General features: G+C 43.4%; 1 protein-coding gene across 1 annotated transcript in view; it reads left to right on the forward strand.

Moving 5' to 3' along the window:
* The first annotated feature begins 6,015 nt into the window (after window positions 1-6,015).
* Window positions 6,016-26,635, forward strand: part of LOC134571370 (uncharacterized) — a 58,295-nt gene continuing 37,675 nt past the window's right edge. Inside the window, exons 1-2 of the mRNA XM_063429572.1 lie at window positions 6,016-6,093; window positions 24,106-24,162. Coding sequence (XP_063285642.1) covers window positions 6,016-6,093; window positions 24,106-24,162 — 135 coding nt within the window. The remainder of the gene's footprint in view (window positions 6,094-24,105; window positions 24,163-26,635) is intronic.

Here is a 26,635-nt window from a genome sequence, read left to right on the forward strand (position 1 = left end):
TTCTGACATACATACAGACATTCTAACATACACACAGACATTCTAACATACACACAGACATTCTAACATACACACAGACATTCTAACATACATACAGACATTCTAACATACACACAGACATTCTAACATACACACAGACATTCTAACATACACACAGACATTCTGACATACACACAGACTTACTGACATACATACAGACATTCTGGCATACACACAGACATTCTGACATACGTACAGACATTCTAACATACATACAGACATTCTAACATACACACAGACATTCTAACATACACACAGACATTCTAACATACATACAGACTTTCTAACATACACACAGACATTCTAACATACATACAGACATTCTAACATACATACAGACATTCTAACATACATACAGACATTCTAACATACACACAGACATTCTAACATACATACAGACATTCTAACATACACACAGACATTCTAACATACACACAGACATTCTAACATACACACAGAAATTCTAACACACACACAGACATTCTAACATACACACAGACATTCTAACATACACACAGACATTCTAACATACACACAGACATTCTAACATACACACAGACATTCTAACATACATACAGACATTCTAACATACATACAGACATTCTAACATACACACAGACATTCTAACATACATACAGACATTCTAACATACACACAGACATTCTAACATACACACAGACATTCTAACATACATACAGACATTCTAACATACACACAGACATTCTAACATACATACAGACATTCTAACATACATACAGACATTCTAACATACATACAGACATTCTAACATACACACAGACATTCTAACATACATACAGACATTCTAACATACACAGACATTCTAACATACACACAGACATTCTAACATACATACAGACATTCTAACATACACACAGACATTCTAACAGACACACAGACATTCTAACATACACACAGACATTCTAACATACATACAGACATTCTAACATACACACAGACATTCTAACATACACACAGACATTCTAACATACACACAGACATTCTAACATACACACAGACATTCTAACATACATACAGACATTCTAACATACATACAGACATTCTAACATACATACAGACATTCTAACATACACACAGACATTCTGACATACACACAGACATACTAACATACACACAGACATACTGACATACGTACAGACATTCTAACATACACACAGACATTCTAACATACATACAGACATTCTAACATACATACAGACATTCTAACATACACACAGACATTCTAACATACACACAGACATTCTAACATACACACAGACATTCTAACATACATACAGACATTCTAACATACACACAGACATTCTAACAGACACACAGACATCCTAACATACATACAGACATTCTAACATACACACAGACATTCTAACATACATACAGACATCCTAACATACACACAGACATTCTAACATACATACAGACATTCTGACATACATACAGACATTCTAACATACATACAGACATTCTAACATACATACAGACATTCTAACATACATACAGACATCCTAACATACATACAGACATTCTAACATACATACAGACATTCTAACATACACACAGACATTCTAACATACACACAGACATTCTAACATACACACAGACATTCTAACATACATACAGACATTCTGACATACATACAGACATTCTAACATACACACAGACATTCTGACATACACACAGACATACTAACATACACACAGACATTCTAACATACATACAGACATTCTAACATACATACAGACATTCTAACATACGTACAGACATTCTAACATACATACAGACATTCTAACATACACACAGACATTCTAACAGACACACAGACATCCTAACATACATACAGACATTCTAACATACATACAGACATTCTAACATACATACAGACATTCTGACATACACACAGACATACATACACAAATACAGCTAATTTTTCTTACCTTTTTTTGCAGGTGGAAGGCTGTGGCTGATGGGAGTCGGCGTGGCTCCTGCGGGCTGCAGGCCTGTCCTTCTTGCCTCCCGCGCGGTGCTGAGGGGAGGGGAGGGAGCTGGGAGGAAGTGACGGCCACTTCCTCCCAGCAGTACTTTGCGGTTGGGATTTTTTTTTAAGGGGCCCGGTCGCGCTATTGCACGGCCGCAGCGCTGACCGGGCCCCTGAAGATACAGGGCCCATGGGGTGGCCCTAAGTGAGTGGGCCACCCGATGGGCCCCATCAGCATGCGCTACACGTGGGGCCCGGGCGGCCGGGCCCCCCAGGGCCGCCGGGCCCGTGACAACCGTTATGGTTGTCACCCCCTGATGGCGGCCCTGACAATGACGGTGAGGTTTATTTGGAACAAAAACACATACAACGTACTGGCCTCAAGAGGCCGAAACGTTGCACATGATTTTGTTCTTTTGATCTAAATAAGCTTCACTTTCATTGTACCACGCCGTGATGCCTTTGGAACATTGATTCTGAGTATATTCCAGGGGTAAGAAATATATTTTTGTCATTCATACATTCAATCCAACTTTGTCTTTTTATATTGTAATCCCAAAATAGTACAGACTTGCACTGAATTTCTATAATATATGCAGGCACTATTTCAAAAACGTCCAAATGCACAGGCAGCGGGTATCTGTTAAAATACTTTTCTGCAGTAGCTAATTTAACTCTCTCTATCTTGTGTCTCTCTGTCACTGTCCTACCCCTGCATTGCATATCCCTCTGTCTCTCTTTCTTACTGTCTCTCTATCTCACTGTCTCTCACTCTCTCTCTCACTGTCTCTCCTGTCACTGCCTCTCTATCTCGCTGTCTCTCTCCTGTCACTGCCTCTCTCTCACTGTCTCTCTCCTGTCACTGCCTCTCTATCTCACTGTGTCTCTCCTGTCACTGTCTCTTTATCTTGCTGTCTCTCTCCTGTCACTGTCTCTTTATCTCGCTGTCTCTCTCCTGTCACTGTCTCTTTATCTCGCTGTCTCTCTCCTGTCACTGCCTCTCTATCTCGCTGTCTCTCTCCTGTCACTGCCTCTCTATCTCGCTGTCTCTCTCCTGTCACTGCCTCTCTATCTCGCTGTCTCTCTCCTGTCACTGTTTCTGTAACTCACTGTCTCTCTCCTGTCACTGTCTCTGTAACTCACTATCTCGCTGTCTCTCTATCTCACTGTGTCTCTCCTATCACTGTCTCTTTATATTGCTGTCTCTCTCCTGTCACTGCCTCTCTATCTCGCTGTCTCTCTCCTGTCACTGTTTCTGTAACTCACTGTCTCTCTCCTGTCACTGTCTCTGTAACTCACTATCTCGCTGTCTCTCTATCTCACTGTGTCTCTCCTATCACTGTCTCTTTATATTGCTGTCTCTCTCCTGTCACTGTCTCTTTATCTCGCTGTCTCTCTCCTGTCACTGTTTCTGTAACTCACTGTGTCTCTCCTGTCACTGCCTCTCTATCTCGCTGTCTCTCTCCTGTCACTGTTTCTCTATCTCGCTGTCTCTCTCCTGTCACTGTTTCTGTAACTCACTGTCTCTCTCCTGTCACTGTTTCTGTAACTCACTGTCTCTCTCCTGTCACTGCCTCTCTATCTTGCTGTCTCTCTCCTGTCACTGTTTCTCTATCTCGCTGTCTCTCTCCTGTCACTGTCTCTCTATCTCGCTGTCTCTCTCCTGTCACTGTTTCTGTAACTCACTGTCTCTCTCCTGTCACTGTCTCTGTAACTCACTATCTCGCTGTCTCTCTATCTCACTGTGTCTCTCCTGTCACTGTCTCTTTATATTGCTGTCTCTCTCCTGTCACTGTCTCTTTATCTCGCTGTCTCTCTCCTGTCACTGTTTCTGTAACTCACTGTCTCTCTCCTGTCACTGTTTCTGTAACTCACTGTGTCTCTCCTGTCACTGCCTCTCTATCTCGCTGTCTCTCTCCTGTCACTGTTTCTCTATCTCGCTGTCTCTCTCCTGTCACTGTTTCTGTAACTCACTGTCTCTCTCCTGTCACTGCCTCTCTATCTCGCTGTCTCTCTCTTTATCTAGCTGTCTCTCTCCTGTCACTGCCTCTCTATCTCGCTGTCTCTCTCCTGTCACTGCCTCTCTATCTCGCTGTCTCTCTCCTGTCACTGCCTCTCTATCTCGCTGTCTCTCTCCTGTCACTGCCTATCTCTCGCTGTCTCTCTCCTGTCACTGTCTCTGTAACTCACTATCTCACTGTGTCTCTCCTGTCACTGTCTCTTTATCTTGCTGTCTCTCTCCTGTCACTGTCTCTTTATATCGCTGTCTCTCTCCTGTCACTGTCTCTTTATCTCGCTGTCTCTCTCCTGTCACTGCCTCTCTATCTCGCTGTCTCTCTCCTGTCACTGCCTCTCTCTCGCTGTCTCTCTCCTGTCACTGTCTCTGTAACTCACTATCTCGCTGTCTCTCTATCTCACTGTGTCTCTCCTGTCACTGTCTCTTTATCTTGCTGTCTCTCTCCTGTCACTGTCTCTTTATCTCGCTGTCTCTCTCCTGTTACTGTCTCTTTATCTCACTGTCTGTCTCCTGTTGCTGCCTTCCACTCTTTGGGTTGTTTTATTATCTGTTAAAGAGACAGATCACTAATAACGATATAACTAGGTTATCGCTACAATAAACATTATCAAGGATACTTTGCTTCATTTTTACATTTTGCAATATTTACAATAAAAATTCCAGAAAAACTTTAAACTCAGTTACTTTACGTTTATTGAATATATCTAAAATGCATTATGACTGAGAATTTAATAAATCTTCATATTTAAACTAAAGATTTATAAAATTGTATAAATAATTCCAGGTGAAAGCCTACGGCCATTAATGTGATCACACTTCTTTTGTGCAGGGAAGAAGAAAGTCTTAGCGGTGATTTGTGATCCAGGGAACAATGGACCAGATAAGATCACTGGGATTAGTCATGTTTTACGATACAGTAACAATGAAAAGAAAGCCCATCAGAGGTTCTTCCAGAAAAATAGTAAAAAGGCCGGAGAAAACATTAGAAAACTGTCTGTGCTGAAAGCACTGGTATCTGAGACAGGTAAGATCCCTCCACCATTACTCTCTATGTATCATTCTCTGTTGGAACTCATCCAGATTCATACGGATCATGGATTTAGCTGAATGGAGAGTTTAGAAGAATCACATTTAAAGGGACACTCAGGGTATATTTCTTCCCTTTGTCAACTATTATAAATAATGGGACCAGCAAATCTTCCAGCTATGAGAAGGTGATTACCTTTATTTTACGTAAAACACAACTTTTATATTCAATGACATAAAAATAAGGAAAAATGGGGGCGGAGCCTGACTGCAGAGCAGAGCAGTCGCATGGCACTGAAGCTCCAGCGATATAATCTAAACTTCATCCTTATCAGACCGAAAATCTCGACTAAAACTGCAGAAAATACTGAGAAGCGACTGCAGACCCGACATGGGTCGAAAATCTAAAAAACAGAAGCCTGATCAGCCGAGGCAGAGCCAGGATATTGGGGCCATGTGGAGGGAAGTCCACGGAACACCAAGGCCCAAGATGGCCGACCACATTGAAACATACTCAGACTTCTCCGATGATTTTACCCTGGGGGAGGACGCACCCGAAACACCAAGCTTACCTGCGGTAGGGACAAAACCCGTGAACCCGGACGGCACACCGGTCACAGCGGCTGTACTAAAGGCAATGCTGGTGGGCCTCCAGACCACGCTACAGGCGGATATGGGCGCCCTCCGCACGGAGCTTCTGGGAATCAACGGGAAGATGAGTGCCCTGGAGGACACCTCCGCTGCGCAAGACGCGCGCATCACCTCCATGCAAGCAGAAATCAAGAACCTGCAGAGCAGGAACTAAGAATTTGACCGGCGGTTCGCTGCTGTGGAGGACAACCGTCGAGCAGCTAATCTAAAGATACGGGGGATACCCGACGAAGTACCAACCGAGGAGCTACCGCACTATGTACGCAGACTCATGGCAGAACTGCTTACACCGAAAGTGGCCAAAGCCATCCACCTTGAGAGCATATTCCGGATTCCAAAACCGTCCAGGGTACCACCGACGGCCTCACACAACCTCATAGTCCGCTTTCAACAATGTAAACACAAGGCCGCAATCCTGGCGGCAGTAAGGAACCGAGCTGGCTTCACATTCTAAGGACACTCCCTCTTATTTTTCGCGGACCTGTCAGGTAGCACTTTAGCATGGAGGGGGTCATTAAAGCCCTTCACCACACTCCTTAGGCAACAGGACGTACAATACAGATGGCGCCTAGACCATTCCATACATGTACTGACAGGAGAGGGTAAACACATAGCCTAGAATCTAAAAGGAGCACAAGACCTGTCACACACCTTGGGACTGCCTCAGGAGACTGTGTGCAACACAGCACCACCAGCAAATGCAGATACACCACATGGATGGGACCCCGAGCGAGTCAAGACGTTTGTACCACGGCAGCACAGACAGGGCTCCTCTGAAACGGCAGGCACTTGAAGACCCCCCCAAGGACCCGAAGACCACAGACAGTAACTATCGGGACGATGTACCATCGGTTTGATAGCCACAACTTAAAGACACCTCAGTTAATTCTCTTATCAGTTGAAATGTTTTTATTGTTTAGTTTGTTCATGCCATGCCTTATGTAAACGAGCACACGTAAATGATACTTCTCTGCTCTCTCAAACTTCAGCACACGCAGTATGACATGCCTTGAAACCCTACCCCCGCCACCCGTTGGCACTAGACGCCCACGGGAGGACAAATGAGAAGGCAGCAGAGAGGCGCGTAACACCCACACCTAACACCTAGGTACAGGCCGGATTACACGACTACCTAAACAGTGCAGGTACCCACAACATGTACCCCAGCCATAGACCCACAATACACGCAGTGCTGTCACCACTGACCAACCCACTCCGCTGCCCAAATATTAGCTCTTAGATAAGCAGCCTAGACGACGAAGCGGAGACCGCAGTGGCTCAGACAACTATCATGCAGGCACAGCCCTACCCTCATCCCCCCATCTGCAAAGGGGAACAAGCGATGTTTCCCACTCAAGGCACACACTAAGTCTTGCATACGCTATAGACAACAAGATACCAACCACTAACACAACATATGTGCATGTAATATGTATGCCATAAAAAAAGGAGACCCTTGAAACAAGGGGATCCCAGTGTAGTAGCTCTGAACACAGAGAAAGGCACCTAAGTAATACCAGAAAACAGGAAGGAGAAGAGGGGGAATCACATATAGCGGGTGGAGGGGAAAAGGTAAAACAGACAATCGTCCTGTACCACCCTAACCCACAGCTACCTAAAAATAGGAGTTAATAGTCCAAAACAAAAATGTAGGAATGGATCCCTACTCTCATAAGGCTGCTTTGGAAAATCTAATAGGTAGATAGACTAAACAAAAACCTAGATAGAGAACCTTATATAAAGGGTCAAGAGAACACCACCCCAAGAACTAAAAATGCCTATCCTAAAGGCCTGAATAATCTGGTAAACTTAGACTAAATAATCACCACATACTGACTACCTAAGTGCTACCTAAAGTGAAAAGAAAATAAAGAAAAGCGTGTGTCTGTCTGTCAGTGAGTGTGTTTGTCTGTCAGTGTGTGTATACATTGGTGAGAGTGTGTCTATCAGTGTGTGTATAAATTGGTGAAAGTGTGTCTGTCAGTGTGTGTGTCTTAGTGAATGTGTGTAGACAGTGCATGTGTATCAGTTAGGCCGTGTGTCTGTCAGTGAAAAATATGATCCCCTCCCAACCTGTCAATTAAATCCTCAACATTAGACATATGTGCCCATGAAACACGGGGTCTAATGCCATAGATTGAGTGACAGGTGGTCCTCTAGCTCACTGTCACTGGGGGAAAATGGGATACCCTGACGCCAGCATGCTAGCGGCAGCACGGGGTATTGTCATATTTAGGGACATAACTCCAAACAGGGCCAATCACTCCACAATCACACGCGGTCATACCCCATATACAACACACTAATGCTGCCACACACACACATACAGTCACAAATGCAGTCTCTCAGGTTTATTCAATAAGATGACAATTCAAAGTGAATTTAAAATTAATTTCAATTTTGTTTGTAAAATCTTTATTTTAAAGAGAGGCAATGACAAATATGCAGCAGGTAAAACAAATAATGATACACAATAACATTGCCGGCAATTATATACAACACAAAGTAAGTCACAAAACACTCATCCTACAATGAAAATGATCTTAGTAATAAACAATGCTTACAGAAATTACAGAATTAAATATAAAAGGATACGTCACCTAATGGGCAAGTAATAACAATACAATGTGTCAAATTTAACCCCTGAAGTGATACCGGAGAAACTGACGGAAGCGAAGCACAGAGAGATGGACACAGGTTTCTTCAGGAAGGAAGAGATTCTTTATTGGATCACCGATCGGGACTCAGAGGGACTAGCGTCACCAAAATACCACAAGTTCTGAGCCCCGGACAATAGTGCAGGCTCCTTATATAGGCACATAACTCCTCCCATATTAAGCTCCACCCGCACATTCTCTTGACCAATCAATACAAATAAGAATTAACTTCCTGCTTGACCGCATGGCTTGTCCAGCACAATGGAGGAGGGGGAATACTACATCCTGTATTCTTGCACATGCTCCGTACACTACTGATCGTATCTTGCCTCGTGCAACCAACTGATCGATACGTCAGCATATGCACGTACACATGCCACGTGGTAATCTCGGCCTACTAAATTTATTTTTACCGAGATTCCACCACATTCCCCCCTTTGATGCCTCTTGATATTTCACAATTACTTGAGGCATCACTTAACCTTAGTTTGCATACACCGCAAGTTACCTTGAACCAGACCAGACTTATCTTATGATGTGAATCTTCAACACTCATCTTTCTGCATTGGTTCTCCCTGATCTAGAGCCTTATACTTATAAATTGCCATTATCTGTGCAGCAGCCTTCCTCTCTGCTATATTTTCTATCAGGCTTTGCACAGACCTAACTACTAAGGGTATAAGACACGGCAGGAGTAGACACAACATTAAAATCAGTAGGACTCCACCTACCACTGCCTTAAGCCCTCCAAACCACTCATACCAGCTACCAAACCAACTACTTGGATTATACCCTTTCCATACCTGAGTAGGCACATGCGCTAGTTTAACCATATGGCTAGTAAGCTCAGCTATTGCTTGCCCTTCGTCATCTATTTGAAGACAGCAATTGCTCAGGTTAAACTTCCCACATACACATCCCTCTACTGCCAAAAGGTAATCCAAGGCTAATCTATTTTGGTAAACTGCCGTCCTCATCCTGGTATTATGCTTCGCTAGAAGATTGAGCGCTTGTGATGTTTCGTTAGTAATAATCTCAACCACCGCCTGTAATCTTATAATACGGTTGAGCATATAAATAGGGGTTCTATAACCAAAGGTACCATCCTCTGCCCACGTGGCTGGCCCATAATAATCTATGATACGCTGGGGAGGCCATTCATCATCTTCCCAGGCGCCTATCTCTATGGGTCCCCTTTTCTTCCTATGATTCACATCATACACTTTAACACCTAAAGTCTCACCTGTTTCAATCGGTAACAAGAAGAAGGATGGTTTGAGCATACCCAACACACATGCCCCTTCCCAGTCCTGTGGCAACTCCGAATAGGCTTTCTTACCACAGATCCAGTACAAATTTGCTGGGGCTCTCCAGGTAGATGTGATGGATAAATCAAACCACACATCCTTTAAATTGGCGTATCTAGCAAACGGGTTAGATGGTTCTGAGACATTTGAAGCCGACCACCAAGTTGTATTCTTTGTATCATCATCATAAGCTTTTTGCCCTAGACAAGTTAATTCTCCTACAGAAGTATTATACAGTATTCCTTTCCTTGCTATGCAAACATAACCTATGATGGAGGTCTTTAATCTCCACTCAGATTTACCTCTAACACTCATATGATAATCGGCTTGTGTAGATATTAGTTGGTCAACTGCCTCAGAACCGGACATTACCTCCTTTGCTTCCCAAGGCCATTGGTCTCCCATGTTAGTACCTCCACACACATAGCAGTTGGTAACATTAAGACTACCGGCAATACTTTCAGCTAAGTCAATGAACAGGTTTTTAGCATTATGGGGGATCTTATTATCTATACTCATCTCTTCATAAAAGGAATGGTATACTTGATGAGTTTGGGAGGATACCGTATCAGTCTCTATCCCTATAAACAATACTGTCCCAGGATCTAAACCCGTCCCGTATATTTGAAACCCAAATAAATTGCCATATTTGTCTAAGAACTTATCGGGGTTATTTATAAGTATATGGACTGGGTTGCATTCCATAGACTTACAATATGGGCTGGTAGGCAACTTAGTCACTATCATGTCTTTGTCTACTGTCTGTCCCCAAGTCGCCCACCCCACACAAGACCAATATGGGCAAAAGTTATAGTCTTTATTTGGGCATCTAGGACTCACATATTTATTTTTACTACTGGGACAAATATATTTATCATTAGACCCATACGTCCTCTCCCATCTAAGATCCCCACATACATTCCACGGCTTTCTACCACTTGATATCGCTTTACACGCATCAAATAGCAGAACACCCGAAGAATGTACGGATTCTAATACTGTCTTATTAATTAGGGTCCCCTGAGGATCTCCATTCCTGAGAGTCAACCAAATTGTACGGGGTTGATACTCTGGACTGAAGCACTTAGGTTCTCCTACTCCTAAATGGCACACACTATAGTCTATATTTAGGTATCTACATCTCGATACATCTCCTTTACACTCGTATTGTGAATGCCAAATTAGGGTTTGGGAAATATGGTTACCTGTTCTTGTAGTCTTAATGCATACCTCACAGCTAGGGGTGTCGGTACCTCTACCTTCCTGAATATAAAAATACACATAAATAAACACCATCATCAACACATCTTTCGCCGTCATCCTCAGTCTTCGTCCGTGCGAAGGCACCTCAGCTTCCAGGATGTAAGGGCTGCAGGGAATGGAGTTCTGCTCGTCTTCACAGGAGTCCCTTCGAGACTTTCCCTGGCTTATAAACTATACGTCGGTGGGCGGACAGGCTTTATTATGGCCTTCTCACTCACGCACCAAATCCCAAAAATAATAAAATTTGTAATCCACAATAATTCCTCGTTACTCCGACTGAGTCGTGCGTTTTAACCGGATCTTGCAGGGATTCTCTGGATCTGCTGTAACTTGCCAAGAATCGACTGCTGCTGGTTTAACCCTGGAGTGATGTATCCACGGAGTCACTTCGGCTACTTTTATTGCTGTAGGGGTAGACAAAAGAACAACATAAGGACCTCTCCACTTGGGCCCTAACGGTACATTATTCCACTCTTTAATCCACACTTGGTCTCCTGGATGGTAACTATGAACTGGGGGATAAATATTCACAGGTAATCTATCTTGTACCCATTTCTGTACCTCCTCCATAGTCTTACCCAACTCTACAACCTGCTGCCGGGTAATTCCTTCTCCCAACTGACTCAAGTCCCCCCTTAAGTTACCAAGTACGGGAGGTGGTCGCCCATACATGATTTCAAAAGGAGAGAGGCCCATCCTTCTGGAAGGGGTACTGCGGATTCGCAATAGAGCTATGGGTAAGAGAACTTTCCACTTAAGTTGGGTTTCCTGACACATTTTAGCCAACTGATTCTTAATAGTTCTATTCATTCTCTCTACCTTACCAGAACTCTGGGGTCTATATGCCGTATGAAGCCTCCACTTTATACCAAGCATATGAGTCAGTTGTTGTAGGCACTGATGAACAAAAGCTGGACCATTGTCCGATCCTATAGAACAGGGTAGTCCATATCGAGGTATTATTTCTCGTAGCAGGAATCTCACAACTTCTCCTGCTTTCTCTGTACGAGTAGGACATGCTTCTACCCAGCCTGAATAGGTGCACACAATTACCAGCAGGTAACGATGTCCACCCGATTTAGGCATCACTGTAAAGTCAATTTGTAAATCGGACATGGGGAGTCCCCCCATAAACTGGACTCCTGGTGGCTTTACTGGTCCTTGTCTTGCATTATTTTTAGCACACGTTACACATCTTTGTACAATGGCCTGAGTCAAGTTGGACAATCTTGGTATGTAGAAATGTTTTCTGAGAGATTCTTCAGTACTGTCTCTCCCAGAATGTGTCCCGTTGTGATAATTTTGGACAATTTCTACCGCTAGTGATGCTGGTATGACTATTCTTCCATCTTCTAGCTGATACCACTTGTTCTCCAAATACTTTCCTGGTTCAGTCTTTAACCACTCCTCTTCTTGAGCTGTATAGACTGGAGTCCATTGGGACAGTGGAGTTGGTATAAGAGCAGCTATATGCCCCACATATTCCTGTCTTCCTGATTCAGCAGCACGCTTAGCTGCACTATCTGCCATCCGATTTCCTTTGGTTACATCACCATCTCCTCTCAGATGCGCTCGACAATGTATGATACCGACTTCTTTCGGCTCCCACACTGCTTCCAATAGTTGTAGGATTTCAGCTGCGTACTTGATTTCTTTGCCTTCTGAATTCAGTAGTCCTCTTTCTTTATACAAAGCTCCGTGGGCATGAGTGGTTAAAAACGCATATTTGGAGTCTGTGTAGATGTTCACTCTTAAACCTTCAGCCAATTGTAACGCTCGTGTCAGTGCTATCAATTCTGCCTTTTGTGCTGATGTTCCTTTCGCCAGTGGCCGAGCTTCTATCACCTTGTCTATTGTTGTCACTGCATATCCTGCATAGCGGATCCCTTCTTTCACATAACTACTGCCGTCGGTATAATATTGAACATCGGGGTTCTGGATGGGAAAATCACGAAGATCTGGTCTACTTGAGAATACTTCATCCATTACTTCCAAACAATCATGTTGACTTTCAGTAGGTTGTGGCAAAAGGGTAGCTGGATTTAAGGTGTTTACAGTCTCTAAATGCACTCTTGGGTTTTCACACAACATTGCTTGATACTTGGTCATACGGCTGTTACTAAACCAATGATTTCCTTTGTAATCCAACAACGTCTGTACTGCATGTGGGACTCGTACATAAAGTTCTTGACCCAGAGTGAGTTTATCGGCTTCAGCTACTAGCAGGGCGGCTGCAGCTACGGCTCTTAGACAAGGTGGAAGTCCGCTGGCCACTGCATCCAATTGCTTAGACATGTAGGCAACAGGTCTTTGCCATGATCCCAAGTACTGTGTCAATACTCCCACAGCCATTCTTCTTTGCTCATGTACATACAGGTAGAATGGTCGTGTGTGATCAGGTAGACCTAATGCTGGGGCACTCATCAAAGCCTTCTTCACATCTTCAAATGCCGTTTGCTGTTCTTGGGTCCATAAGAAGGGGTCGTGCTCTGTACCTTTGATAGCTGCGTACAGAGGTTTTGCCAGTATCGCGTAGCTGGGAATCCATATCCTACAGAAGCCTGCTGCCCCCAAGAATTCTCGCACTTGTCTTCTATTCTTGGGTATCGGTATTTGGCACACAGCTTCTTTTCTCTCTGGCCCCATAATTCTTTGACCTTCAGAGATATGGAATCCCAGATATTTGACAGTTGGCAAACACAACTGAGCCTTCTTTCTAGACACCTTGTATCCTGCCTTCCAGAGAATGTGTAGTAGATCGTGCGTTGCTTGCTGACAGATTTCTTTTGTAACTGCTGCTATCAACAAGTCATCTACATATTGTAACAATACACACTCTCCTGGGATGGACTCGAAATCCAGTAGATCTTGACTTAGAGCTGAACCAAATAGGGTAGGTGAATTTTTAAACCCTTGGGGCAGTCTTGTCCAGGTTATTTGGCGTTTTGAGCCCGTTACAGCGTTCTCCCATTGGAAAGCGAAAATACATTGACTTTCTGCGGCAATTCGGAGGCAAAAGAAGGCATCTTTGAGGTCTAAGACTGTAAAGTAAGTAGCCCCGCCCGGAATTAAAGCAAGCAGGTTATATGGATTGGGTACAACTGGATGTATACTAACAACCGCATCATTGACTGCTCTCAGGTCCTGCACAGGTCGATACTCATCTGTACCGGGCTTTTGAACAGGCAGCAATGGGGTGTTCCAGGGGGAAGTACAGAATTTTAGGATACCATACCGTATGAACTTATCCAGATAAGATTGGATGTTCTTCTTAGCCTTCTGCGGGATGTGGTATTGTCTTAGGCTTACTGGATAAACCCCAAGTTTTAATTCAATTTTTATAGGTGGAATATTGCGGGCCAGTCCTGGTGGGTTGTTCTCTGCCCAAACTCCTGGTATGTTGAATAATGACTCATCACTCCTAGGGTTTTGGCTAGTCAACGCTGTATAAAGTCGCCACTCTTCTTCCTTTGGTACGGATAATGTCATAATACCTGAAGGTCCATTAAACTTTAAGGATGTTGTTCCATTTGGTAGAAACGTAATCTGCGCTTGTAATTTTGATAGCATATCACGTCCCAGCAATTGGACTGGACATTCAGGCATATAAAGGAATTGATGTTTTACTACGTGGCCTCCCAATGTACAGAGTCGACTTTTAAGAACCGGTTTTTCAGCACTTCTTCCAGTTGCTCCTATTACAGTAATAGTCCTTCCAGATGGAGGAGCAACTAGATTAGTCACCACTGAATGTTCAGCACCAGTGTCGATCATGAACGCACTCCTTTTTCCCCCTATTGATACATCGACCATAGGCTCCGCTCGACCAAGGGGGATGGAGCCCGGTCGGTATCAATAGTCCTCCATGACCGTGTCAGCCAATCCTACAAAGTCCCTGCCTTCTCTATCGCGGGACCTTTGCGCTGCTGGGAAATACCTATCTTCCCTAACACTTCCTCTGTTCCCATTGCTCCCTCTATTACCATTACTCCCTCCGGGGCCTCCTCTACCTCTCGCTCTGCCTCTAAAGTTTCCGTAACCTGCCCTGGGTTGGTCTCTCTCGTACTGCTCTCTTTGTGGACATTCATTCCTCCAATGCCCTTCTTCCTTGCAGTACGCGCACTGATTCCTACTCAAAGGCTCCCTATTCCATCTACTATCGCCTCTATCTGGGCCCCGTCTATCTACGCCTGCGATCGCTACCGCTAGCATGTCTGCCTTTCTACGCATCTTGCGCTCTTCCTCTTTCTTACTTTCTGTTTCCCTATTCATATATACCTTATTCGCTACCTCCATTAGTTGGGTGATGGACATACCTGCAAACCCTTCTAACTTCTGTAGCTTGCGCTTAATATCTCCGTAAGCTTGGCTGACAAAGGCGGAGTTCACCATTCGGGAATTATCTGCGTCTTCCGGATTAAAGGGGGTATACAAGCGGTATGCCTCCAATAATCGGTCATAAAAGACACTGGGCGCTTCATCACTTTTCTGAATCACCTCAACTGTCTTCGACATATTAATGGCTTTCTTTCCTCCGGCTTTCATGCCAGCAATTATAGCGTCTCTATAGGCTCTGAGTTGAACCATATCAGCACCATTTACATTCCAATCGGGATCGGTGTTGGGATAATGTGTTGCGGCCCATGCTGATGGATTGGCTTGGTTTAAAGTACGGGCTTTATCCTCTAGCGCTTTAATGGCCGCTTGATTAATTCTTGTCCTTTCCTCATTGTTGAATAAAGTCATTAATAACTGCTGGCAATCAGCCCATGTCGGGTTATGTGTCTGTACTATTGAGGTGACCAGATCAGTCATAGCTTGTGGTTTCTCAGTATACGAGGAATTGTGGGTCTTCCAATTTAAGAGATCGGTTGTCGTGAACGGGACATATACAAAGACTGGGTCAGCATGTGCCATTTGGCCTGCGGCATCGATATAGGCTGACCCAGGATTCAGACGAAGAGGCATCTGATAGTGTTTTAATTGTTGGGCACTGGTCAGTTGTCGGGTCTGTATGGGGCTACGTGGAGGGGCGTCAGTCATAGGTTCCAGTCGGGGAGAAATAGGGTATGGGGATGTGGGAGCTTGGTTTTGGGAAAAGGTTGTAAATAAAACACTTCGAGTCAAGCTAGATGAAGCTTGACCGGAAGTCTGAAGTGGCGCCAAATATTCGGATTTAATGGGGGTTGGTTCTGATTCCGGAAGGGGAGATTTAGTACGAGAGGGGGTGGATTCTGTACTGGAGGAGGAAGCGGAAGTGGATGGGGGTAATGAGGGGAGGGTTGCAGGACTTCCTGCATTTGCGTCACTTCCTCTTAACGGAAAGTAAGGGGGCGGCAAAGGGATCTCGGACTCAGGGGGCGTGTCCAAAATGGGCCTAACACCAGTCCTAGTGGACAAACAAGTCCTAGCTACCATGAGGCGACATTGCTCCTCGTGGCATGTCTGAAGCCATTTTGGCGAGTCATTTACGGCCTGTCTCCAACAATCAATATAAGGAAACTGGCCGTAAAGTTCAGGCCTACCCGATACAGCCACGTGTAAGCGCTGTACCAGAGTTGGATCCAAACTGCCACGTGGCGGCCATGCCGCAACCAAAGTAGGCCACTCCCTAGTACACAAAGTGACCAAACGTACAGGAGACATTTTAACCCCAAAATCACATGTCTTGAATCCCTTTTTAAAATTCTTCACCATACAACCTAAGGGATCCGGAATCGTTGACTGCGACGCGCCCATACTTATCAATGGAACGACGTTGACAACGAATACTATGCACGCGTACTATTCAACAGTCACACCCGTTTCCTCTGGCAACAGCACCACGTGGTACAGTTACCAAGTGAAACGTATACAATAACACAATAAACACTCAGGGAATTCCCGTACACACACAGCTGTTACACCAGTCACTAAATAATCAATATTATGCCCTTTGGCGTAACTATACAGTCACCCACGCTATAATTCTCTATATACGAATTACCCGTCTATAACACACCCCAGTAACATCGTCTTTTACAAATAGCGGTTACAGTACGGTTAGCATAGGTCAAAGCACAAGTTAAGGTCACAATACAATTATTAGTGGTTATGGTGTTAAACATGCAATGGACGACAATGATTAGTACTTATATACAGTGTCAGTAAATATACAGGGTTATGGTACCGTGCACTATAATACAGCAACACACTATTAACACTCTCGCTAGACGGCTGAGCTTGCGCTATCTAACAAGATATACACTTTACTAAACAATCTTTATCACATTTACAATTCCCAACTAAACTATTGGCCAGTACCTTGATGGACTACCTAAAACTATATACACCCATTTTGGTTAGCCACACTGCCCAAGCACCACATATAGCGAGCTAGAGGACCGAATTTACACAGGCGCCTCTTAGTCGATTACTATCAAAAATCTAGTGGGTTCCAAATTTACACGCCTTCCCACTTAGCCAAGATAGGTTGAGAGCTAGCGAACCGAATTTACACAGGCGCCGCTTAGTCTCCCGGTCCCTCCGACCTAGCGAACGTAATATACACCCTAGAACGCTAGTCTAGACAAGACACCGGTGTCCGGCTAGGGCTATTTACACAGGACCCCGCCTGACTAACCAAATCAAACGGTCTGACTAAAGAGCGTTCGATTGAGCGGTGCGCCTTCGCTCCTTTCCTCCGACAGAGGGGGCAGATTCCATACACAAATAACCCCTTATGGGCCTACCGCACAATCGGTATACCCCTAGTGGGTCTGCCGTCTAAAACAGCAGTTGTCTTACCTCCTCGTTCCTGAACCTGAGTTCTCACTCATCGACGGGGACACCCCAGCACTTCTCACGTAGAGGCCGATGATCTCCTGGACAACAGACCAGTGGCGCCGAGACGAAGGGAGGTCCACGCAGAAGTTCAGGGGTGCAGCCGTAGAGAACGTGGGCAAAGATAGACCGTCTCACGCCTCTGCCTCTCAGCTACCGTTGAACGATGAGTTTCCCGGCCAATGCACCAAATGATACCGGAGAAACTGACGGAAGCGAAGCACAGAGAGATGGACACAGGTTTCTTCAGGAAGGAAGAGATTCTTTATTGGATCACCGATCGGGACTCAGAGGGACTAGCGTCACCAAAATACCACAAGTTCTGAGCCCCGGACAATAGTGCAGGCTCCTTATATAGGCACATAACTCCTCCCATATTAAGCTCCACCCGCACATTCTCTTGACCAATCAATACAAATAAGAATTAACTTCCTGCTTGACCGCATGGCTTGTCCAGCACAATGGAGGAGGGGGAATACTACATCCTGTATTCTTGCAGATGCTCCGTACACTACTGATCGTATCTTGCCTCGTGCAACCAACTGATCGATACGTCAGCATATGCACGTACACATGCCACGTGGTAATCTCGGCCTACTAAATTTATTTTTACCGAGATTCCACCACAGAAGGACCAAACTTCTGGAATAAAAGGGAATCATGACATGTCACACATGTCATGTGTCCTTAAGGGGTTAAAGAGACAGTCTAACCACCTACAGCGCCTTAGCTTGCTAATATACATTATGTGTGAAAAGCGTGTCCTCTCTTTAACATTTTACAAAAAGTGAAGATTTCAATAGAAAATGACACTTTTATAAATTGCCCTTGTTACACCCCCTGACTTTCAAGCAGACAGATGGTCCTGTTACTTCCTGGTTTGTTTAGCTCAGTGTTACTTCCTGGTTTGTTTAGCTCAGTGTTACTTCCTGGTTTGTTTAGCTCAGTGTTACTTCCTGGTTTGTTTAGTTCAGTGTTACTTCCTGGTTTGTTTAAATAAACTCAAGAGGCAGCAATTGCTCAGAGCACCTGCCTTGAAAAGGAAGTCTGTAATTGGACACAGAAAGTGTGGGTGGGGCTAGAAGGGGATAGCTTACAAAGGCTCCAGACAAGAGTAAAATGAATGTAAAATGAATAATTAAATACATGTTGTCACTGGGGACATATCTACTAAGCAAGCATTATTATTATTTTATTTCTCAGTGGAGTTTCACTTTAAAGGTACACTCCAGGCACCCAGACCACTTCTGCTCATTGGAGTGGTTTGGGTGCCATCTCCCACAACCCTTAACCCTGCAAATGTAATTATTGCAGTTTTTTATAAACTGCAATATTTACCTTGCAGGGTTAACTCCTCCTCCAGTGGCTGTCTACTAGACATTCTACTAGACAGCCACTAGAGGGCACTTCCTGATTCATAGCACAGGTTTTCTGTGCTAGAGTGTCGCTGGATGTCCTCACGCTGTGTGAGGACCGCCAGCGTCGCTCAATTCCCCATAGGAAAGCATTGAAAAGCATTTTCAATGCTTTCCTATGGAGAGCTCTAATGTGCGTGTGCGGCATTGCCACGCATGCGCATTACGTCTCCCTGGCCGGCCAGCGGAATCAGTCTTGCCCACTGGCTGATGTAAGGAAGGGGAGGAGCGGCGGCGACCCGAAACCACCGCCGAGGGACATCGGCAGGGGTCTCAGGTAACTGACTAAAGGGCTTTTCACCCCTTCTGCAACCGGGGATGGGGGGTGGGAGGGAGAGGGGGACCTGCAGTGCCAGGCACTGGAGAGTCCCTTTAAGGTCAAAATAGCTGAGCTGGAAAAATTCTCTCAGTCAGCTATACATCCCATTATGCTACTTTGACCTTAAATTTTAAATTCACTTGTATTTCTCTCTTTAGTGAATAACCCTGTTTGTCTATAAATGTGAAGTCTAGGAGCTTAGAAATACCCCCCTTACTCTGCAGTTTGTGGATAAATATGTCTTCCTACTTTGTTATGTCAATATATGCAGAAGCAATATATTACTCAACGTCATTACCTAGATAAATCCCAATTCTGGTTTGTTACCATTTCTACCTATAAATCTTGGCAGGTCAACTAGCCATAAGAAGACTAACAAAAGTATGTTGTGTAGATATGTCTTCAAATAGAGAGCGCACTCTTGTGGTCAGTTATTATAATGCATCTATGAGAATTTGAAACTAAGCAGTGCCTTTTCTACCATAAGGATTTGTGACGTTTGCTCCCCGCTAAATAACTAAAATGTCCCTAAATGGATAAAACAATGAAAGTGCTGAGCTACAGCGACATTGTTATAAAACCATGAAAGTGCTGTGTTACAGCGACGTTGTTATAAAACCATGAAAGTGCTGTGTTACAGCGACATTGTTATAAAACAATGAAAGTGCTGTGTTACAGCGACGTTGTTATAAAACAATGAAAGTGCTGTGTTACAGCGACATTGTTATAAAACAATGAAAGTGCTGTGTTACAGCGACGTTGTTATAAAACAATGAAAGTGCTGTGCTACAGCGACGTTGTTATAAAACAATGAAAGTGCTGTGTAACAGTGACGTTGTTATAAAACAATGAAAGTGCTGTGTTTGTAACGAGTATATACCCCTACACGCAGGATCCAGCCAAACAGAAGACAGCACAGAGGAGAGATACGTCTACCGGACCTTAGAGTGGCCGGACTCGACGTAATAGGAGAAGTACAGAGTCAGGAACGATCCGAGGTCAAGGGCACAAAGAGACAGCGTAAACGAGAACTAGCCGGGGTCTGGTACACAGGAATCAGCAAGCCGGCAAACAGTACAGACAAGGATAAAGCGAAAACGAAGTCAGAAACAAAGCCAAGGTCAAATACGGAGAAACACAACTGAACGCAACAAGCACTAAAGGGAACTGTAGCAGAAACCACGATAGGGCAAGGAACTAAGGGAAAGGGTAAGTATAAGTAGCCTTCAAACTAATGTGATTGGCTCCTGTCACTTCCACACCCCCAAAAGGTAAGTGTATGGGGTGATTGGCATGACAGGAGCCAATGGGAGCCTTTTTGCAATTTAGGCTCCCACTGTCTCTTTAAGAGCGCGCCCGAGACTCGCGGCGCGCTCTTAGCTGCAGGCGGGACACGTGACCGTATCTCGCGGTCACTGCCCCTCTTCCTGCTCGGAGATTCGGATGAGCCGCGCGCGGCTCGTGCAGCCGCAGGACCGCGCGCGGCTTGAAGAGAGGACCGCGGCCGGCCCCCGGATAAGGTAAGTAACGCTACAGTGTTACAGCGACATTGTTATAAAACAATGAAAGTGCTGTGTTACAGTGACGTTGTTATAAAACAATGAAAGTGCTGTGTTACAGCGACGTTGTTATAAAACAATGAAAGTGCTGTGTTACAGCGACGTTGTTATAAAACAATGAAAGTGCTGTGTTACAGCGACGTTGTTATAAAACAATGAAAGGGCTGTGTTACAGCGACGTTGTTATAAAACAATGAAAGGGCTGTGTTACAGCGACGTTGTTATAAAACAATGAAAGTGCTGTGTTACAGCGACGTTGTTATAAAACAATGAAAGTGCTGTGCTACAGCGACGTTGTTATAAAACAATGAAAGTGCTGTGTTACAGCGACATTGTTATAAAACAATGAAAGTGCTGTGTTACAGCGACATTGTTATAAAACAATGAAAGTGCTGTGTTACAGCGACGTTGTTATAAAACAATGAAAGTGCTGTGTTACAGCGACATTGTTATAAAACAATGAAAGTGCTGTGTTACAGCGACGTTGTTATAAAACAATGAAAGTGCTGTGCTACAGCGACGTTGTTATAAAACAATGAAAGTGCTGTGTTACAGCGACGTTGTTATAAAACAATGAAAGTGCTGTGTTACAGCGACATTGTTATAAAACAATGAAAGTGCTGTGTTACAGCGACGTTGTTATAAAACAATGAAAGTGCTGTGCTACAGCGACGTTGTTATAAAACAATGAAAGTGCTGTGTTACAGCGACGTTGTTATAAAACAATGAAAGTGCTGTGTTACAGCGACGTTGTTATAAAACAATGAAAGTGCTGTGTTACAGCGACATTAATATAAAACAATGAAAGTGCTGTGTTACTGCGACATTAATATAAAACAATGAAAGTGCTGTGTTACAGCGACGTTGTTATAAAATAATGAAAGTGCTGTGTTACTGCGACGTTGTTATAAAACAATGAAAGTGCTGTGCTACAGCGACGTTGTTATAAAACAATGAAAGTGCTGTGTTACAGCGACGTTGTTATAAAACAATGAAAGTGCTGTGTTACAGCGACGTTGTTATACAACAATGAAAGTGTTGTATTTTCCATTGATATTGCTCTCTCTAATGTCTGTATTTGAGTGATTTGTCTTGCAGTAGTATCTTCCTATAAACCCACAGAGAGAGTTTTACGTGCCCACATTTATAATTCTGTTATCAATACACATCCATCGTATCAATTTCTTCACAAAATCAGGTTATTAACTTAGAGCTTTCTCAGATTCTTCTAACAGACTTACAGAAAACACATCATCATCATCATCATCATCATCATCATTATCATCATCCTATAACACTGTGAGTATTTTGTGTTTGTGCGGCTTTAACCTTCAAATTATCTGTAGATCAGGGGTGCCCAAAAGATAAATCCTCAGATGTTGTAGAACTGCACCTCCCATGATGCTTTGTATACCTTTAGAATAACAAGGTATCATGGAAGATGTACTTTTAAAGCATCTGGGGATTCACCTTATGGGCACCCTGATCTATAATTTCTATAGCCTTTGTGCACTCTATTGTAGGTCTTATTATTATTATTAGCGTCTATATAGTGTCAGTGTTATACAATTATAGAATGTGAATATCTGGCAAGTAACAGAATGTTAACAGAGACATAAAGTGTAGAGGGTCCTGCTTAAAGGGCTTACAATCTATAATAGATATGTTTTGTGAAGTAACTTGTTTTTCTTCTTACTTTTATCTAGTATACATTCCAACCTCAGTTTAGTATATCTAGTATACATTCCAACCTTAGTTTAGTATATCTAGTATACATTCCAGCCTCAGTTTAGTATATCTAGTATACATTCCAACCTCAGTTTAGTATATCTTTTATAGTATATCTTTTCACCATATCGAACTGCTTTACAGGGAAGGTATACCACCAAAATAATGTTTTAGAGGATTGTTCCTATGGAGGACTTCAAAGCTGCTCCCCACATTTCTTCCCAATCACGTCCCTCCAGTGTCTGCTGCAGGTCTGTTTCGCATTGTATAATATACCCTAATTTCCAGATGAAGCACATATGTGAGCACATATTTCCTTTGGGAAAGCATTCGATTGGCGGAGATTATCGATCTCGGTGATCCTCACAATAGCACTGAGGAAGCAGAAATACTCAATAGGAACTCTGTTACACCCTCCTTTCTCCAGCAGTACATACCTTCACCTACATGTTTCTCCTCATTCCATTCCATTTAGAGTCCTCACATACACCATATCCACTTCAAACAAAATCCTCCTTTTTCACAAAAGGCTTCCCACCCTCCCCTCCTCCCTGGTTTCTGCTTCCTGCTTCCTTTATAGCTTGCCTTTCCAGGAGTATGGCATGTTCCCCAATTACCTCCTCAATCACATCATATCTTAGCAGTCTGCGTAAATGTACTAAGGCTCTCTCACCTGAATCTTCAAATCAGCCATGCTCCCTCTCATGTCAAGTCACCATTATAACCTTTAGATTGTAAGCTCCTGAGCCATGTAGCTCAGTACTTTGTATAAAAGGGCTGTAAATGCTAGACCAAAGCTCAGGGGTCGGACCCTATATTCATTTTGTATTGGTTTGTCTAAACTGTAATGGTGAGAGAGCAGTCAGGAAAAAACGTAGGTTATGGATTCCAGAATGATAACATGAGGAGGACAGCTATAGGATTATGAAGAACGGAATAGTTGAGAAATAAGACAAGTTACAAGGATGTCCGGTGTTCATCCAAGGTTACAGTTCATCCACAGCAATCCAAGGTCCAGATGCTGAATCCAAATCAGACAGGAAGAGTGAAGATCCATAAAGCAAAGCCAAAGTCTATCTGAAGCTGAACTGGGACAAAACACCAGCAGTTGACTTCTTGAGAGGATGCGTGTGCCCCCGCCCCCAACCCCCCCCCCCCCCCCACCCCCAGGAGCTCCTGCAAATAGGCCTTGTTTATAGACAAAGAGCTGCCAGTAGGGTTTCTATGGGTGGGAGGGGTGGGAAGGACATTTGGGAAAACAGACTTTTAAGCTCTAGCTATTTTTTCTCAGGTGGAGCTTGCGAAGAAAGAACAATGGCGCAGGCTGACTCATTCTGAGGGAAAAAAGGTAAGTTCCACCCAAACTGTTAGTATAACTGCAGGTTTTTATAATGTGCAGCTCTTTTAAAAGCAGACAAAAGCTAGTGTGTGCTATTCCTGTACAAAACCTAACATTGTGTTCAGCTACATCTGCTGAGTATAACGATACCCCCATTGTATGCCTTTGGCACTTTTCTGTGAAGCTACAATGCCATATAAGAGACAAGGCTATTTCAGTTTCTATAGTTAGAATTTTCATAGATGGTTTTGATGGCCTATATCTCATTTTGGGGCATTATAGCCGTTTGACTGTTCAAATAACCCCACAAAGGGCTTACAATTGAGAAAGCAGACACTCCAGGGTATCTTAAGATTGCTTATTCAAACTACCCCATAAAGGCTTACCATCACTAGGGTGTTTCAAAAGGCATAGCTCAGAGTACCTTCTCCAAGTCTGTTTCCTCGTAGCTATCAGGGACCATGGAGCACTTCAGACCCAGTCGCCCAGGCTTGACTGGGATCACTGAGGGCCTTTTCCACCCTGGACCAAACACCAGGCAACACTTGGTGAAGGTTAAAACAACAACTCACTTTCCTAGATATAGCACACACATTTAAACCCCCAACAGCCTCATTTACATACAATAGGGTGCATAAAGCACTATAGTATAAGGAAGGATGGGTCAGACAATAGCAAGAGCTGGTGGGAGATTGAGGAGGAACGGGGCAGCTAGTTTAAACAGGTCTGGCAGTGTCCCTGGGACAATGAACTGCTGGGGAAACAATGGGACAGGAAAAAGGGGGAGGGGGAGAGGCACAGACAAGCAATACATTCAACATACCCAAATACTGGGCCAGCTTTATCAAAGTGTCACCAAAACATTTACACATTTTTGGCACATTTTTAGAGCAATTTATGAAAATCTCTAATTAATTTATTTGTTTTATATCTGTTTTCTTTTGCATTCGAACTGACATTTTTGAATGTACACCATATTTTCTGGACACGATATTTGCTAAGGCATCGCAACATGATTAATTTTTTCATTTAATAAACTTGGGCAAAAAAGCAATGACTCCAATCACTAATAAACACTAAAAAGGAAACCATTGACCATCATACAATGGCGCACTGAGCTTCAACAGCATTGCTGGGATTTGAGCAGGTCCAGACTGGTTTTTCATTTTTAGATTATTAAGGTGTTTCTTAATGACACTAACAGGTGCAGGTCTAAAAATGAACTTGTCTATATTGGGTCTTTACAAATTTAGTGGGGCCTGATCCACATTTGTAGTTTTTAGGATGTGTGTCATTTGTTAGCTTGGCAATCAGGACAGTGGAGCATCTAACAAAATTATTGTTAAAGGCATTTGCTACATCTAATGGGATTGTCTGCTGTTTTCCTCCTTGTGTCCTCCTTGGTGAACTCCCTTGGTAAACTCCTAAGATTCAGGATGTTGAAGACACGGCTATTTCAAGATTTTTTCAAACTTTGAATTTTGATGCTGGGTCCATGTCCCATTTTGGAGCATTTTAGAAGGTTGCTAATTCAAACTACCCCACAAAGCCACAAACCTTAGCATGGGATCTTTTATTTGTAACAGGTGTAGTGGGAATAAGTATTTTTCCTTTTTTTCCTTTTTAAAACTTTATTGAACCTTTTTTTTTAACCTTTTTATTACAGCTAACCCCTAACTAGCCTTACACAAAATAAATCCCCAATTTCCCATTAACTTCCACCAACTCCAGCTAAATAAAAAAATAATTGAAAAAATATTACAATAATAATTCAGTCCATGAGGGTTAAAAAAAAAACCCAATAAAAATAAACCCTTAAGGGTTAAAAAGGCAGTGATCAATTGTCAGGAAAATGGTTAATTTTCATTAGAACAGGGTAAAGAGGGTGGGATTTTAAATAAACACTCTTTATTTTGCAGGAAGAAGCAGATCTACTCTGATCTGTTTCCCTCCACGTCACTGCTTCCACGGAGGTGGAGGGAGGTGGATCAGAGGTCCCAGCACATGATCGCTGTGACTGACAATCCCAGTGGTTACATGTGCTGGGAGAGTGTGATTGGCTGCTGCCGCTCTGCCTCAGAAATTGAGGCAGACTGAAGCAGCATTAACACCATAATTGCTGCAACCACGGTGATCTGGTTAATTTTAGTAAATTATGGAAATGTCTCATCATGTATCCTTAAGGGTAAGCCATGGTGGAAAATGTCCGACCAGTTTGTCAAAGGGTTAAATCAAAGCCTTATTTTGAGACCAACTTAGAATTGTTTAGGACAGGGGTAGTCAAACTTTTTCTACCTACCGCCCACTAATGCATCTTTCTTGATGGAAAAATTTCCTTACCGCCCACCAGTTTTCGCGCAAATATTTTTTTAGAAAGGAGGGTGTTTAAAAAAAATAAATGTACGTACATTTATCTTTTTATTTCTACTTTATGCATGTTTATAATGTTTTTAACTTTATGAAGTTTAATGAGAAAACAATA

The sequence above is a fragment of the Pelobates fuscus genome, chromosome 8 (assembly GCF_036172605.1).
Source record: "Pelobates fuscus isolate aPelFus1 chromosome 8, aPelFus1.pri, whole genome shotgun sequence".
NCBI classification, from domain to species: domain Eukaryota; kingdom Metazoa; phylum Chordata; class Amphibia; order Anura; family Pelobatidae; genus Pelobates; species Pelobates fuscus.